The sequence below is a fragment of the Amphiura filiformis genome, chromosome 10 (assembly GCF_039555335.1).
Source record: "Amphiura filiformis chromosome 10, Afil_fr2py, whole genome shotgun sequence".
NCBI classification, from domain to species: Eukaryota; Metazoa; Echinodermata; class Ophiuroidea; order Amphilepidida; family Amphiuridae; genus Amphiura; species Amphiura filiformis.
In genome coordinates, this window is record NC_092637.1 from 53,969,685 (window position 1) to 53,986,444 (window position 16,760).

At 36.4% G+C, this 16,760-nt stretch overlaps 1 protein-coding gene across 2 annotated transcripts in view; it reads left to right on the forward strand.

Annotated features, from left to right (window-relative positions):
* The window catches only part of LOC140163028 (uncharacterized), a 70,716-nt gene that overhangs the window by 26,044 nt on the left and 27,912 nt on the right, over positions 1-16,760 (forward strand). Inside the window, exons 10-15 of one of the 2 annotated variants that reach the window (XM_072186365.1) lie at positions 2,176-2,257; positions 2,911-2,957; positions 7,430-7,580; positions 7,854-7,935; positions 9,148-9,265; positions 10,810-10,902. In XM_072186365.1, the coding sequence (XP_072042466.1) occupies positions 2,176-2,257; positions 2,911-2,957; positions 7,430-7,580; positions 7,854-7,935; positions 9,148-9,265; positions 10,810-10,902 (573 nt within the window). The remainder of the gene's footprint in view (positions 1-2,175; positions 2,258-2,910; positions 2,958-7,429; positions 7,581-7,853; positions 7,936-9,147; positions 9,266-10,809; positions 10,903-16,760) is intronic. The other variant, XM_072186366.1, reaches the window with a different exon arrangement.

Below are 16,760 nucleotides of genomic sequence, written 5' to 3' on the forward strand. Positions count from 1 at the left end.
TCGCATTGAAGCATTACAAGCGATAGCTGATGTATGGACTGGTATCATGGCTGTCACTATATATGTACCAGTCCAAGATGCTAAGAACAGAAATGTCACTCAGACAGTCTTACAAAGGTAAGCTGACTTTAGTAACCCATTTATCCATTGATCGCATTGAAGCATTACAAGCGATAGCTGATGTATGGACTGGTATAATGGCTGTCACTATATATGTACCAGTCCAAGATGCTAAGAACAGAAATGTCACTCAGACAGTCTTACAAAGGTAAGCTGACCCATTTATCCATTGATCGCATGGAAGCATTACAAGCAATAGCTGATGTATGGACTGGTATAATGGCTGTCACTATATATGTACCAGTCCAAGATGCTAAGAACAGAAATGTCACTCAGACAGTCTTACAAAGGTAAGCTGACTTTAGTAACCCATTTATCTATTGATCGCATTGAAGCATTACAAGCGATAGCTGATGTATGGACTGGTATAATGGCTGTCACTATATATGTACCAGTCCAAGATGCTAAGAACAGAAATATCACTCAGACAGTCTTACAAAGGTAAGCTGACCCATTTATCCATTGATCGCATGGAAGCATTACAAGCAATAGCTGATGTATGGACTGGTATAATGGCTGTCACTATATATGTACCATTCCAAGATGCTAAGAAGAGAATGTCACTCAGTCAGTCTTACAAAGGTAAGCTGACTTTAGTACCCATTTATCTATTGATCGCATTGAAGCATTACAAGCAATAGCTGATGTATGGACTGGTATAATGGCTGTCACTATATATGTACCAGTCCAAGATGCTAAGAACAGAAATGTCACTCAGACAGTCTTACAAAGGTAAGCTGACTTTAGTAACCCATTTATCTATTTATCGCATGGAAGCATTACAAGCAATAGCTGATGTATGGACTGGTATAATGGCTGTCACTATATATGTACCAGTCCAAGATGCTAAGAACAGAAATGTCACTCAGACAGTCTTACAAAGGTATGCTGACTTTAGTAACCCATTTATCTATTGATCGCATGGAAGCATTACAAGCAATAGCTGATGTATGGACTGGTAAAATGGCTGTCACTATATATGTACCAGTCCAAGATGCTAAGAACAGAAATGTCACTCAGACAGTCTTACAAAGGTAGGCTGACTTTAGTAACCCATTTATCCATTGATCGCATGGAAGCATTACAAGCAATAGCTGATGTATGGACTGGTATAATGGCTGTCACTATATATGTACCAGTCCAAGATGCTAAGAACAGAAATGTCACTCAGACAGTCTTACAAAGGTAAGCTGACTTTAGTAACCCATTTATCTATTTATCGCATGGAAGCATTACAAGCGATAGCTGATGTATGGACTGGTATAATGGCTGTCACTATATATGTACCAGTCCAAGATGCTAAGAACAGAAATGTCACTCAGACAGTCTTACAAAGGTAAGCTGACTTTAGTAACCCATTTATCTATTGATCGCATTGAAGCATTACAAGCGATAGCTGATGTATGGACTGGTATAATGGCTGTCACTATATATGTACCAGTCCAAGATGCTAAGAACAGAAATGTCACTCAGACAGTCTTACAAAGGTAAGCTGACATTTGGGCTAGTCCAGTTGAAATTTATACACCCCCTATGGGATACATGACCTTAATCTTCACACAGGGAGTGTTAATTTCAAATGGGCTTACTTGAATGGGTGACTCCATATGAAATCTTCACGCCATATGTGGCAGATTCCGGGGGAGTTTAATGTCATTTCTTCCACATTTTCAAATGGAAGAGCCCATTACGAACAATTCCTCCTCATGATGAGATACAATCTTCCAATAATATGTTTCAAAGCAAGTTGTTTTAATACAGTAGAAAAGGTTATTTTTCAGATCCAATTATGCTGGTACTTACTCAGAAATATTTCAGTTCCTATCAGGAATCTTGATCACTCTGTTGTGGTGTTTCTAGATGTTTGATGAAACGGCAACACTGTTTGGTCTTGATGACGTAACCAAATTTCCTAGTTGCTGTTTGTTGATGAGTTGATCGTGGATCTGAAAAAGAACCTTTTCTACTGTATTGAACTATGAACGATCCTGATGAACATGATGAATCTGTTTCAAAAGTTGTTTTAATGTTTTTCATTTTTATTTTTTTATACAGTTCTAGACGAAAACTGCAAGAGGCCTTAAAGAAGATCAATCTCAGATGTCAATGTGATGTTATAGCAGTTTATGCCAAAAATGTAAGTTATATAACTACCGTAAAAATTCGTTAATAAGGTTACCGTAATTAAGATGGGGTCTTGTGGACCATGTCTGTAGGCCTATGTTCTTTTTTCCTTTCCACCAGGCCCAAGTACAGGTGAATAAAAATGGGGGAAAAATCGTTAATAAGCATAAGTATTAACGAGTTGATTTTTAGGGTATTTTGTTCAACTGGTTTTTTTCTTTTAATTTACAAATATGGTAGGCAGATATATGTAACACAACCATTCTTAAATTAAAAGAAGAAAATGAAAAAGTTGAACAACCTACCCTAAAAATTCGTTCTAGGCACATATGCTTATTAACGGATGTTTACGGTATACAGCTACAATCAAGAGATCAGGTTTTTGGGTCAAAATCAGAAGACTAGGCTAATAATCATCAGAATCAGAAGACGAATCAGAAGAATCAGAAGGAGGAAATAGAAGAAGAGTCAGAACTTCAGAAGGAGAGTCAATAGAAGAAAATTATTGGTAAGAAGAGTAAGAAGAAGAAGAGGAAAGGAAGAAGAAGAAGAAGAGGAGGAGGAAGAAAAGGAAGTTGGCGAGGAAGAAGGTGAGAAAGAGGAAGAAATGTTGCATTATTAAACCCAGCACGATTTACCATACCTCTGTTATTCTTTTTTTTTCAGGAAACTGATGAATATCCAACAAATCATATGAGAAACATTGGAATTAAGTAAGTAAACAATTGATATCAGTCCATTCTTACTATACTACGAACGTATTATTAATATCATTTTAAGGAGATACTACACCCATTGCTTTTTTTGTTGCATTTTGTGAAGAAATGAGAAAAAAACTGGACAAAGTGGTTCTATGTCTGTCAAGTTAGCGAATTTGATCTTACCCAGCAAACACAAAACGTTTTCGACATCATTCGCAAAAGGTTATAAAAGGTTGTCAGAAAACATTTAAATGTCGGGTTATATAAAGGGTACATTAATGGTATAAAACGTTTTCATAACATTAAATAACATTTGTTGGTAATTTACTGCACAGCAAACACAAATGTTTTACAGAAAACATTTAAATGTCGGGTTATATAAAGGGTATAAAAACATTTGAATAACATTCCAAAAACATTTTTGAAAACTTGGTACAAATCATTCTAAACAGAATGTTATTTTGGGGTTTAAAAAATATTTTGCAAAAAATGTTTGCTCATAATATTTACACTAACGTTTTTAAAATGTTTTCACGACCTTTATATAACCCGACATTTAAATGTTATTAAAACGTTTTGTAAAAAACATTGTAAGAACATTTTTGTGTTTTCCGGGTGCAAATATTTTAACATAATGTTATTTAAGTGTTAACAAAATATTTGGTCAAAAATGTTTGCAAAAAAGAGTTTACAATGACATTTCGAAAACATTTTTAAAATATTGTTGTAGTGTGTTTTCATACAAAACGTTTTAAAACGATTTCATGGCGTTTATATAACCCGACAAAACCCAACATATAACTTATTTAAAACGTTTTAAAAACGTTTTTGTGTTTGCTGGGTAGGCATCAGACTTCAGTGTGAGAGGTCTCGAGTTCGAGCCTGTCTGATCTCGGTTACGATGGTTATACGTGGGTAGACTATGAGACTGCGCATATATTGAACTGTGTTCCTGAATGTTGTTTGATTGATAAGGTGTGTCTTTGGCCACAATGGTCAGCGAAAATCTGTAAAATATGACTTTGAACAGTTTTATGCAAATTGACGTCGTCTTTATTTATGCAAATTTATGCAAATTGACGGGGCAAATCTTCTCGATCTATTGATGGCATCGGTATCAATGTAGCTTACATGCTTTTAAAGGTAGAAGCCAAAAAGTGGTACATCGGTGGAACGAGAAGATTTGCCCCTTCATTTTGCATACCACTTTGTCTTTTGTTTCTCATTTCTTCAGAAAATGCCATAAAAACGCAAAAAAAAATGCAATGGGTGTAGTACCCCCATAAGGTGGTACTACACCCCTTGATATATTTGTGACTATTTTTGCATTTTCCTCAAAAATATAACAACACACTGGTAACAAAAGTAATGCTATATTATAAGGGCAAGGAATCCAGTTACTACACTGGAATTTCAGTGACTCAAGACAAGCGGTACGTTATTTATGATAAGAAAAGAGGTACCGCTAGAATGTAGCTCATTTCTTAATGAACCACTTGTCTTGAATCACTGAAATTTCAGTGAAGTTATTGGAGTCATTGTCCCTATACATTTACTTTTGTTACCTGTGTGTAGTTAATTTTTTTAGAAAAATGCAAAATTAGTCACAAAACTTAACAAGGGGTGTAGTACCACCTTAAAAGGGCATTTCGTGATCCACAGACTCATTCCCCACTTTTCTCAAAAAAAGTTTTTTTTACCACTGGAAACCTCTGGCTACATGATGTTTATGTACCAAAAATTTTCTTGCAGATTAATGCGTGTCGCAAAGATATCGTCAAATTTGAATTTCGTTCTGGTATACCAGAACGAAATTACAGCACTGGCCTTTGGAGCTGTGTAATACACATGCATAACTCGCAAACGCAAAATCGATATCAACTGAAATTTTGGGAATAAGCTTATTTCGTGGATATCTACTGAAACAAGTATTCCTGAAAAAAAATTGGTGTCAGTTCCAATTTACAATGTAATTATTATTTGAATGTAATGTTAAAGAGAAGTTTTGCACTGTAGCGCTGACAAGAACATGAGTGGTAGTTCATATATCATTAAATAGGCCCACATGTTTTGGCGCAACGTCAGCCTTCTATTCTTCAAATCTTTTCAGAGGGCGCACCACCAAATCACTCCACGATTTATGTACCAGTGAAATTCGGTTAAAATAGTCCACCGCTTATTTGAGCTTGTTGCGGCTTTATTTTCTAAGATAATTGTCAAAATTCGCCCGTTTTCAGCTCATTTGCTTCTGGCAAGTGTCTACATGAAGGAGTCTGAGAAAAAATCCCAATATTTTATTTTTGAGGTGAAGTTTTGGCGCAAATTTGAACAACGTCCGGTTTCAAAAATGAGTGATTTTGTAGGGTTAAATTTGAAATGGAGCCTTGATCTTTGGTGCGAGTTGTATTTTTTCCTGAATGTATTTTATGCTTTCTCTCCCCACCAGCTCCAAGTACAGATAAAATACAAAAAGCTGAAAAAGGAAAAAAAAAGAAAGAAAAAAAAAGATGTGGACACCGTCGGCTTCCGCCGTGTATTATCCGCCGGTGCCATTATCACGTGACTGTAGAAAAATGCTGCTGCCACCAGATATAGGCTAATTAAAACAGCGTATTACTATCAAGACTTATGTTTGAAAGCTGTCCTCAGATCGATGCGTGAAGTTTCCAGTCCATCACACTACGTGCTCTATAATTAGTCCATGTCGATATTATCAAGACAGAGATTGCGTCTGATGACGTCATCTGTCAAAGTCGTTGATGATGACCCGGCGGTAACGGCGCCTAATTTAAGCTTATTGTTAATTTTGCACCTTCAAACCGTACAAACCATTTCAAAAGTTAGGTCTTTATAGTAGGAAACTTTCTTTAGCGGGGGCACCATGTCAACAATGCCTAGAAAAGTTGCTTTTTGCCTTGTAAAAGTACGTAATTTTTCGGCATTTCCTGGTATCAGGTCGATTCGGCCCAAACCAAGTCCACAGTTGACTTGGCCATATGCCAATTCATGCATTGGCCCCAAGCTAACTCAGACACAAACCAATTCGATATTGACCAAAAGGGATAAATGATTTAATATGTTAATGAATATATGTGACCGTCCATAACGAAACAGCTGTAAAGTCGGCTGGTGGTCAATTTTGTTTTATTTCGTGTTTAGAAAATATATCATAAGCTTTAAAATGAAAAATCATTTGACTCCAAACGATATCCAGAAGTAAAAAACAAGGGGGTTAAGTGCACAACGTACAAAAAAGTGACTATATCTCATTTATAACCGATGATCCTACAGATATGCGACCACTGACTTTTCTGTTCCTTTTTGACATATGGCACGACTCTCTAAGATATTTGGTTAAAAATTTAAAAAAGTGACTATATCTTATTGACCAATGATCCTACAGATATGCGACCACTGACTTTTTTTTTGTTCCTTTTGACCTAAGGGAAAAGTTTGACATATCTCACGACTCTGTAGGAAATGATGTACATCATCATCATCATACATCATCATTTTATTTTCATACAAATCGACATACAATATATATATAAAAGACACAACATTTGAATGAGGAGATGCTCAAAAGGCCTGAAGCGAGCACCCCCTTACACTGCCTTAAGTTACAACATACAATTACACAAAGCTAACAAATAAAAGAAAGAGGAGAAGAACATGCAAAGAAAGAAGCAATATAAATATTTATAACATTGCATATAGACCCCGGATATAGACATTCCACAGTTCACAGAAGAAATTGATAGTTGGGGTGGATATGGGTGGGGATGGGTGAGGTCATTAAATAATGCCTAAATATTAGATGTAATTTTTTATTAGACTTTTCTTTATTTGTAACTTAAGCTGGTTTACTGATTTTGCCATCTTTATATATTTATCAGTAATATTCCATTTCCTAGGACCGGCAGCTCACCGGAAGCCCGTGTTGTGAGGGCCACAATAACTGCGGTTACGTACCCCGCTACGTACAGATACGCGAACGCTGACTTTTTTTGTTCTTAAATTATGACCTGAGGAAAAGTTCGACATATCACGCGACTCTTTAGGATATTTGGTTTAAAAGATAGAGGGTTAAGTGCACAAAGTACAACGAATTGGTTTGTGACCGAATGCAAGACATCAAGGCATCTAAATATACAGATTTGGTGTAAAAACCACGGTTATGGAGAAAATCACGAAATAGTTAAAGTTGGCCAACTTTTTTGTACATCAATATACAGGGTTCGAATTAGCATGTGGGCGAATTGGTTTGGGGCTGAATTGACGAATAGTATTGATATCGATATTGATATTTTTGCCCACGTGATATTTCGATATGATGATTCGAATTGTCACGTGATCGTCAAACCTGTACTAAAGGTGTCAGTTCTGCAGGAACTGACACAAAAATGTCATAAAAAGAGGATGCTACGATCACGAAATCCTCCTTTAACTTCACTTACACTTTTATTACATATTATGCATTTCAGAGAAGTGAAGACAGACTACATGGTCATATTGGATGCAGATTTTGTGCCATGTCCTGAGTTTGAAAAGAGATTTTTTCAGACGATGAAAAAAGTGAAGAGGAAAGATCCTAAAATAGCATTTGTTGTGCCGGTATTCGAAGGTAGTAAAGAGGTAGGTAGTACGTACGAGTACGTGTACAGGTATCTGCAATAGCACACATACACTCTACGAAATAAAGGTTCAAGATAGAACCTTTCAACGGTGTTACATCCACTTTGTTCATAATTGACCACTTCGTTGCCGTTGGTGGCGCGGCGCTTGGATATATTTGAATGTTTTGTGTTTGTTGGCGTACCATCTGAAACGTAGTAATTAATTACTTGTGGCGGGACCAAGCGTTTAACTTAAAACCGTTTGATTTGTTTCTTTTAACTATTTCAACAGGTGACTGCATCAAATTTACCAAAAACTAAATTGGAGCTGAAGAAGATGGCGCGTGATGAAAACCCTGCTATCTATCCATTTGGTATCCTTGCCATTATTTATGCCAGTCAGATTAGCGTATTTGATAGGGCATCAGGTTTCAGTGTGAGAGGTACCGAGTTAGAGCCCATAAGAAAATTACCGTAAATGGCTTGTGCACCCAACCAAGCCCGGTGCCTCCTCCCTTATGCCCTCTCCATGGGATGAATCACGCTACGGCATGGCACTGGTTTATGTTAGCAAATTTGATAAGGCATCAGATCCCGAGTTAGACATGTTAGAGCCTGTCTGATCCTGGTTGCGATGGTTATATGTGGTGGGTAGACTAGAAAACTGCGCCTATATTGAGCTGCGTCTCCGAATGTTGTTTAATAAGAGAATGAAGGTGAAGTTGTTTTTAGCTTCTTGAGTGCATCTCCTCTCATATAACACTGGCGACATCATTACTTTAAATAAAACAACAAGGCGAAGATGAGTTGTTTTACGCCGAAAATAATGATGTTGCGCGTTATATGAGACGATAGATGCACGACAGCGGCTAAGATAAATGCCTTTATTCTTATTCTTAAAGATTTCAATTCAAATAAATATATTAATCATAATACCAAATTTTAATCAAATTATATCCTACATTTTACAAGAAACTTACCCAGGGCTTAGATTCGATCAGTCCTGTTGTTGCTATGCATATCCGATTGGTTTAAATACCGCCTATGAGTATCGCGTCGACACGCACGCGCTAAAGTGTGTGATATCGTGTCGTACCACACGGGTAAGAACCAATAAGGTTGCAGGAATGTTCTCAAGTGTATTAGAATAGTTTATAAGGTGTGTCTCGATCCACAGTGGTCAACGAAAATCTGTAAAGTGTGCAAAGGCCTGTGTATTAGTGGGTTGCATCATGCACTATAAATCCCCATATAAAAATATGTACTATGTCGTGTGTAGGCCTACATTGCAAAAACAGTGCTAAGACTTTAAACAATTTTCTAAAAACTATTTTGTAATTGATTTGTAGATATGTTTGAATGCCAAACATATTAAGGAATGTGATTGCTTGGAATTAAACATGGGAACAATGGAATTCAGTTTGACATAGGTGTTTGGGTCATGAACTTGTTTACAAATCGATTACAAAAAAAAGTGTTTATGAAGGAGTGTGTGGGGTTATGGGATGGAGGGGTGTTAAGGCTGGATATTTTAGCATGTTTAGTATTATCCCATTCATGTCCTTTTCCTTGACCATAAATGTCAGCCTATTACAGTTCTCCTTTATCTCATCATCTTACTAATTATACAAAATGGTATACAACATGGAAACCGTATAAGATAAAGAAATATGAAGATGGGTATGAACCCTACTTTGTTTTAAGGTAAGTTTGTTTGTTTCTTGTTTGTGTGTACATAGCAAGGATGGATAAACACCAACAAAACGGTGTGAATTTATGACAAATCGAGAACGCGTGTCCTCACTTCGCTGCACGATGCAACTTGCAATACGTTTTGATACCAGTACAAATTAAGTTATAGGGTCCACAACTTATAAGTTCCCCCTAAATACTTTTTGAAATAAATCGAAAAACATTTAACGAAAGGCAAACCTGTAAAAAGGTATGGATAGCCTTATTTGTTTTACCAAATTATAGCGTCACACGTCATTGCGTTCAGTCACAATGGTTCATTATCATAAATATAAAAGACCGATTTAAACAGTGTTAAAAGTTGCATCTGAGTCCATAGGAGTCAAATCTCAAACAATACAGTCAGCCAGGTCTATCCATGCGTTCGTTAAAGAAGGCCGGACTGCTATGGACTCAGGTGCAACTTTTAAAACGGCCTCTTTTCTTACACAATTAACCATCGTTATAAACGCAATGATGTGTGGTGCTATAAATTGGTCAACATGTGTAAAACAAATAGGGCTATACATACCTTTTTACATTTTTACATTTCGTAAAAATTTTTCGACTTATTTTAAAAAGTATTAGGGGGAACTTATAAATTGTGGACCCTATAGAATCAAATCCAAGCAAAATCCTCATTTGTATGTGTTTGTAATTTGATATGTTATTACTTGCATGTTTAATTTGATCAAATAATGCTTTGTCATTTTCAACTGAATAGCGCCAGCTGTTGGCTATATCCAAGCCGTGCATCGCGTGGTGAACACATAATTCAGTATCATTTAGCAGTGCGCCAGAGCAGTGCGCAATGTAGTGACTATTGTTTTTAATACAAAATAAGTATACCAATTAAAATATTAAAAGGGCATTTCGTGATCCACAGCCTCATCCCCCACTTTTCTCCAAAAAAGTTGAGATTTTTAAATCACTTGAAACCTCTGGCTACATAATGTTTATGTACAAAAAATTCTTGCAGATTAATTCGTTTAGCAAAGATATCTTGAAATTTGAATTTCGTTCTGGTATAACAGAACGAAATTACAACACATTGTCTATGGAGCAGTATACACATAATCATGCATAACTCCCAAATGCAAAATCGGAATCAACTGAAATTTTGGGAATAACCATTTTTCGTGGATATCTACTGACATAAAAAGAGGATGCTAGGATCAGGAAATACTCCTTTAAGTTGCTTGAAATCTATATTTTGTAATTAGCAATTCTGTTTGGAGTCACGTAGGGGTATGGCCACAATAAATTTGATTTAATTAATACACCGATTATAGGTTTCTCATCTTCTCCTATCTATAGCATTTATGAATTTATCACATCGTAAAAATACAAAATACAACGAAAGATGGTCATGATCTAGACGTTGAGGGAAGGATAAGAATATGATGATCAGTGACAAAGGAGGAGGACGAGATAAAGTATAAAAAGAAAAAAGAATGAAAGAAAGAAGAAAAACCACATTGATATTTATTGATATTTATTTATTGTTTATATTTCAGCACAAAAGACAAGAATATGCCTTTATTTGATACACGGTTTTCTGGCTATGGATTTAACAAGATTCAACACACAATTGAATTGATGCATAGCGGGTATGTAGCACAGTATAATAATTATACACTATGCAAAAAAGTTTCTTTATTGTTAGGAAATTTACCCACTATTAAAATCTAGTGACTAATTTTGTACGTTTGCTAAATAATCGCATGCGGGTGATTGTCTTGCGCATTGTGACACCTCAATCACTACCCTACGACACTCCTGAGAAAAGATATGAATGTGTAAGTAACACGAGGCGAAAAATAAAAATTGCAAAAAGGCCTATTCAAGTTTTCAGCATAAAAGAACACACACAAAAAAAAAACATGCAGATAACAGTTAGCAGCCTGGACAACCGATTCTTTAGAAATGCTTAGTCGCGCTGAAAGTCGATCGATACATGTTAAAATCAGCACAATTCAGAGATACACCTTTTTGCTATGAAATTAATTTTCTCGGTCAAATATAAAGCAATATTTTTTTTTCTTCAGTAATGTCAGTTAAAAACTTGGTGCTTGGATATACATTTTTTTACAAATCCTGGTGTTAAAATTAAGCATCAAATTGTGTCTTTTAGTGTGATATTTTGATTTTATAGGCCTTCAGTTCGCACGCGAGCTTTTTACGGAATTCATTTTTAGCGTCTCAAACTAATATAGTTTGCTAAAGAAAGATATTTCCCACCTCTGTAAAGCACATCGTGTGGGTCTATATATTATAGTTTTGTTAGAATTTCCGTTTTATTTTACCCTTTTTCCCTTCATACTCGGAAATGTCTAACTCAGTACTTTTATCTCGAGAGCAACCAACAGAAATAGTCGATATTTCCTTTGTTGTTTATCCAGGTCAATTTTCCATTGAAAGCAAATTGCCCGACCAGCGATTTGGTAGCCCAAATCCCCAATTGAGTGTTCTGGTTAAACATGATCAGTAGGAGCGCTATAGGCCTGGGAATTTCTTTGCTATATTGAAGTTCTAGCAACACTGTAGCCATGCCGGTATTCCTATTAAACCCAGGGATATCGATCCACAATGCTAGTATTAGCCTTAGATTTCACTCGTTGATTTTGAAAAATGGTCAGCCGGCAGTTAAAATAGTGAAATGAAAACGCAAATTCTGACAAAACTATGATATATCGCTCACGGTGATGTGCGTTAGAAAGTTGGGAAAAATCCTTCATTAGCGAACTATCTTACTTTGAAAAGCTAAAAGGTTGATCCAAAAAAAGGCTCGCGGACAGAGTTTAAGCCTATCAAAATCGAAAATCTTACACTAAATGACTAAATTTCACGCCTAAGTTTAACACTAGAATTTGAAAAAAATACAGTATCAAGCACTACAATTTTTCCTGACATTTACTGAAAAAATTAAAATGATTGCTTTTCATTTGGCCGAGAAAATTAATTTTACATCGAAAAGGTGTAACTAAAGATTTAGCTCATTTCAACACCAAATTCGATCGTTTGTATTGCCTCATTAAATGACTGAGTGAGCCTTGCCAAACAAAAGAATCGGTTGTGCAGGCTGCTAACTGATAACATTGTTTGTGTACTTGCTGAGCACATTTCAGGCATCATACTGCCGCAGCTTCCAACTTCACTTGAGATTAATCTCTTTTTTCTTTCAGTACTTTGTGTGTCCACCGTTGGCTTCCTTTACAGCAGCCACGCGGCGTCTCATGCTCCCATTGAGGCGACGAATGTTACCTTGCTCAATCCCGTTCCACTCATTGATAACGATGCGACGCAATCCCACCAGAGTTGTATCTGCCTTTATCTTCTTTTTGACTCGTCTCTTGGGTTAAGATCAAGGCTTCTGGAGGGCCACTCAAGTGTCTCAATTCCTTCTGTTTTGGGAACATATTGAACATACAGTATTTTCCAAACTGCTGTTCATCATGACCTGTTTTGAATCCCTTTTCCAAACCCATCTCTCAACACGTAAATGTCTTTGTACCCACTCACCTTTGTCTTTGATCATTTATCTGCACAATAAGCAAAGGATTATCCAACATGCACCAAGGAAAATGCTTTAAATTGAAAAGGCGGGAATAATGAAACCATCTTCGATCAGTGAATCAGCTCTAAAACCATTGAATAGGCTTCTTTGCAATTTTAATTTTCGACCTCATGTTACTTAAACATTCATATCTTTTCTCGGGAGTGTCGTAGGGTAGTGATTGAGGTGTCAAAATACGCAGGACAATCACCCGCATGCGATTATTCAGCAAACGTACAAAAGTAGTTGCTAGATTTTAACAGTGGGTAAATTTCCTAACCATAAAGAAATTTTTTTTGCGTAGTTTAGTTGCACTATATGGCGACGAAAGAAACTCTCTTCTACCAGTTAAATTATGGGACTACACTTGCTTTGCTAAAAAATTCACAGTTAGCTGAATCCCTCAGGGTTTGGTATTTGTTCAGAGATAAGGTGAAAGAGAACCTACAATCAAGTGCAAATTTCCCTGGGACACTTGTTCATATTTCGCGCCCTCTGTTCAATAAAACCGGTCATATGAAGTTCACCATGTGATATTTTATTTGTATAGTTTCCAACCTATTTCGAATCCCCCCCTCCCCCACCAACCAATGTTGGAGCAAAAATATAGGCCATTTAAAAATGAGGCGTTTGGTATACAACATTGAATAAGGGGTGCGGGGAGGGTCATTGAACTATGAAAGTGTCCCAGCAAATTTGCACTTGATTGTATAGGGATGCGAAAAATAATCTATTAATATCAATAAAATCGCCATAACTCTCGAACGCGTTGCTCGATTTTCATAATTTTTCAGTGATGTCAAGTTAATTTCATTATGCATTACATGATTAGCCAATTTTTTAAAAATTTTATTAAAATAAACATTTTTTTTTTTTTTAACCCTGCAATGCATGCATTTTTCAAGAATATTTGACACATTGATTGCTTATATTAGAGTGGACATATAAATTCTCCTTTGGTAGAATTTACAAACATAATAAAAGCAAACCAAATAAGAAATTAAGAAAATCTAGAAATAAATAGAACAGAATCATGATGTTTGTCTCATCATTGATCTTTCAAACTCATTACCCTATTTCAAATGCTATTATCGGAATGCACGTTAAACTCTTTAATATAGGCCTTCAACTACCCATCACAGAAACGCTAATTCAACGTTACAATGCCATGCCAAAAAGTGTATATACAATTATATACAATTACACATTTTAAATGTGCTTATTATTGGTATTCAAAAATAAAAAAAGAGATAAAGAGCAGGATTTAAAAGTAAACATATCGGCGACAATGAGCTTCGAACCGTAGACCTCATGATCAGAAGGCAGTAAGCAAACCACTACACTATGGTTGAGCTGTTGTTATTCATGCGAATTAGAGTCATGCGGTAGCATGACCAGCAAGTTTTAAAAAACGACTGATAAAGAAGAATAAACAGATGCACCGCGGGACTATATTTACACGGAACAAAACGCTATTGTTCTATGATATTTTTCGCTGGGTACAAAATTTATCTAAAACCATGCTAAATCTTATTTACTGTCCAAAGTGTAATATTTTAATAACTCATTAATTCAAAAAGTTACACCAATCTTATAGTCAATCCGATTGTTTGATAATAAACAAACATTCTTGCTTCATTTCACGCGGTATTTTATAGCCAAAATTAGTGGCAAATCATAGCTAATCATACTGATATCCAGAATCTTTCGACACTGCTACAGCCATACATGGCTGTCACTGTCACCACTACTTTTGAGATTCACTTCCAAATATACCCTAGTATTTTCCTGGATACCCTCCATACAAATTCTGGATCCCATTCGCCAAAAAATCAAGTTTTTCACAATTCTTTTATTCTTTCCGGACCACAGCATACATTCATATTAATAAATACTCCACTTTTACACGTCGTTATATCGAGACGTCCCCTGGCGAAGCGGTTAAGGCCATGGACTTCTAATCCATTTATGAGTTTTTGCTCAAGTTCGAAACTTCCCACCACTTTTTTTTTCAATGTTTTATTAACCAATTTATTGTCATAAATCAAGAATAACACCATTTTGAACACCCGTTGCTATGGTGATATTATTTTTTTTCATCAAACAAACAATTTATCAGTGGCTCTGTTCACAGCTCAGACTGAAATTATATTTGGAATAAATATTATAAATTGTCACAAATTAAAATCACAAACCGCGAAAGATCGCCAACAACTGCCGCTAAATATTGATATCCAACTAGATTTCCCCACAGGGCTATAAAGAACCACAAACCGCGAAATTTGGATATCCAACTAGATTGCCCCGCAGGGCTACAAAGAATCACACACCACGAAATATGGATATATCCAACAAGCTTAAATTATAAATTAGCTCCCGATAGAGGGCAGGGCTTGATAAGGGAAATTCAAACCGCGGAAGATCGCCGACAACCGCCTTTTAATAGGGATATCCAACTAGATTGCCCCGCAGGGCTACAAAGAACCACAAACCGCGAAATTTGGATATCCAACCAGATTGCCCGTAGGCCTATCGATTATAAAGAACCACAAACTGCGAAATATGGATATCCAACAAATTAAGACCACAAACCGCGAAAGATCGCCAACAACTACCGCTCAATATTGATATCCAACTAGATTGCCCCGCAGGGCTATAAAGAACCACAAACCACGAAATATGGATATCCAACAAGCTTAAACTATAAATTAGCTCCCGATAGAGGGCAGGGCTTGATGAGGTAAATTAAAACCACAAATCACAAAAAATCGCCGATAACCGCCGCTTAATAGGGATATCCAACTAGCCCCGCATGGCTACAAAGAACCACAAACCGCGAAATTTGGATATCCAACCAGATTGCCCGCAGGCCTATCGATTATAAAGAACCACAAGCCGTGAAATATGGATATCCAACAAATTAAGACCACAAACCGCGAAAGATCAACAATATTGATATCCAACTAGATTTCCCGCAGGGATATAAAGAACCACAAACCGCAAAAGTTGGATATGCAACTAGATTGCCCCGTAGGGCTACAAAGAACCACAAACCGCGAAATTTGGATATCCAACAAGCTTATACTATAAATTAGCTCCCGATAGAGGGCAGGGCTTGCTGAAAACAACAAACCACGAAAGATCGCCGACAACCGCCGCTTAATAAGAATATCCAACTAGGTTGCCCCGAAGGGCTATACAAAGAACCACAAACCGCGAAATTCGGATAGCCAAGTAAATCGCTCCGCAGGGCTACAAAGAACCAAAAACATTAAAACACGATTATCTTGCCTAGTCGGGGCATTTAGACGCTTCCGTAGTATAGGCTTAAATATATGCGCATTAACCAGTTCCGACTTGACGTAGGCCTAAATCGGACTTACTCTCTGTGTCTCTCTGGCATTGTCAACATTGGGTGTGTGTTGTTCATATTTACATTTACTTTACATATTTACGTTGCCTTGAATAATTAAAGTGTATTAAAATGTATATTAACATTACAGTCACGCGTGACGAGCAAGTTTGAAAAATAAACGACTGATAAAGTTTTGTTTAATTTATTTTTTATTGTCATGAATCAATAATAGCAATCTCAAACATCTATTTTTCGTTTTATTCGTTTTATGGAGCACTTCGTAACCTGATGACTTTCCAAGCTTGGAGCTGATTGGCTACATTCATAAAAAGAAAAGAAATCTACCAAAAAAACGTTGACAACGTAAAGAAATCAGCAAGTTTAAAAGAACCCACCTCGGCTCACTTTTTGAAACTTGGTCCCATTTTCAGTTGAACACCAACAGCAAATCAGTGTTTTTATTTTATTTCAACAGAATACAGCGTTTCCAACAAGATTACAAGCCTACTTGTTATTCGTTTAATTCAATCATTAATCATGATTATTATAAAACAAAA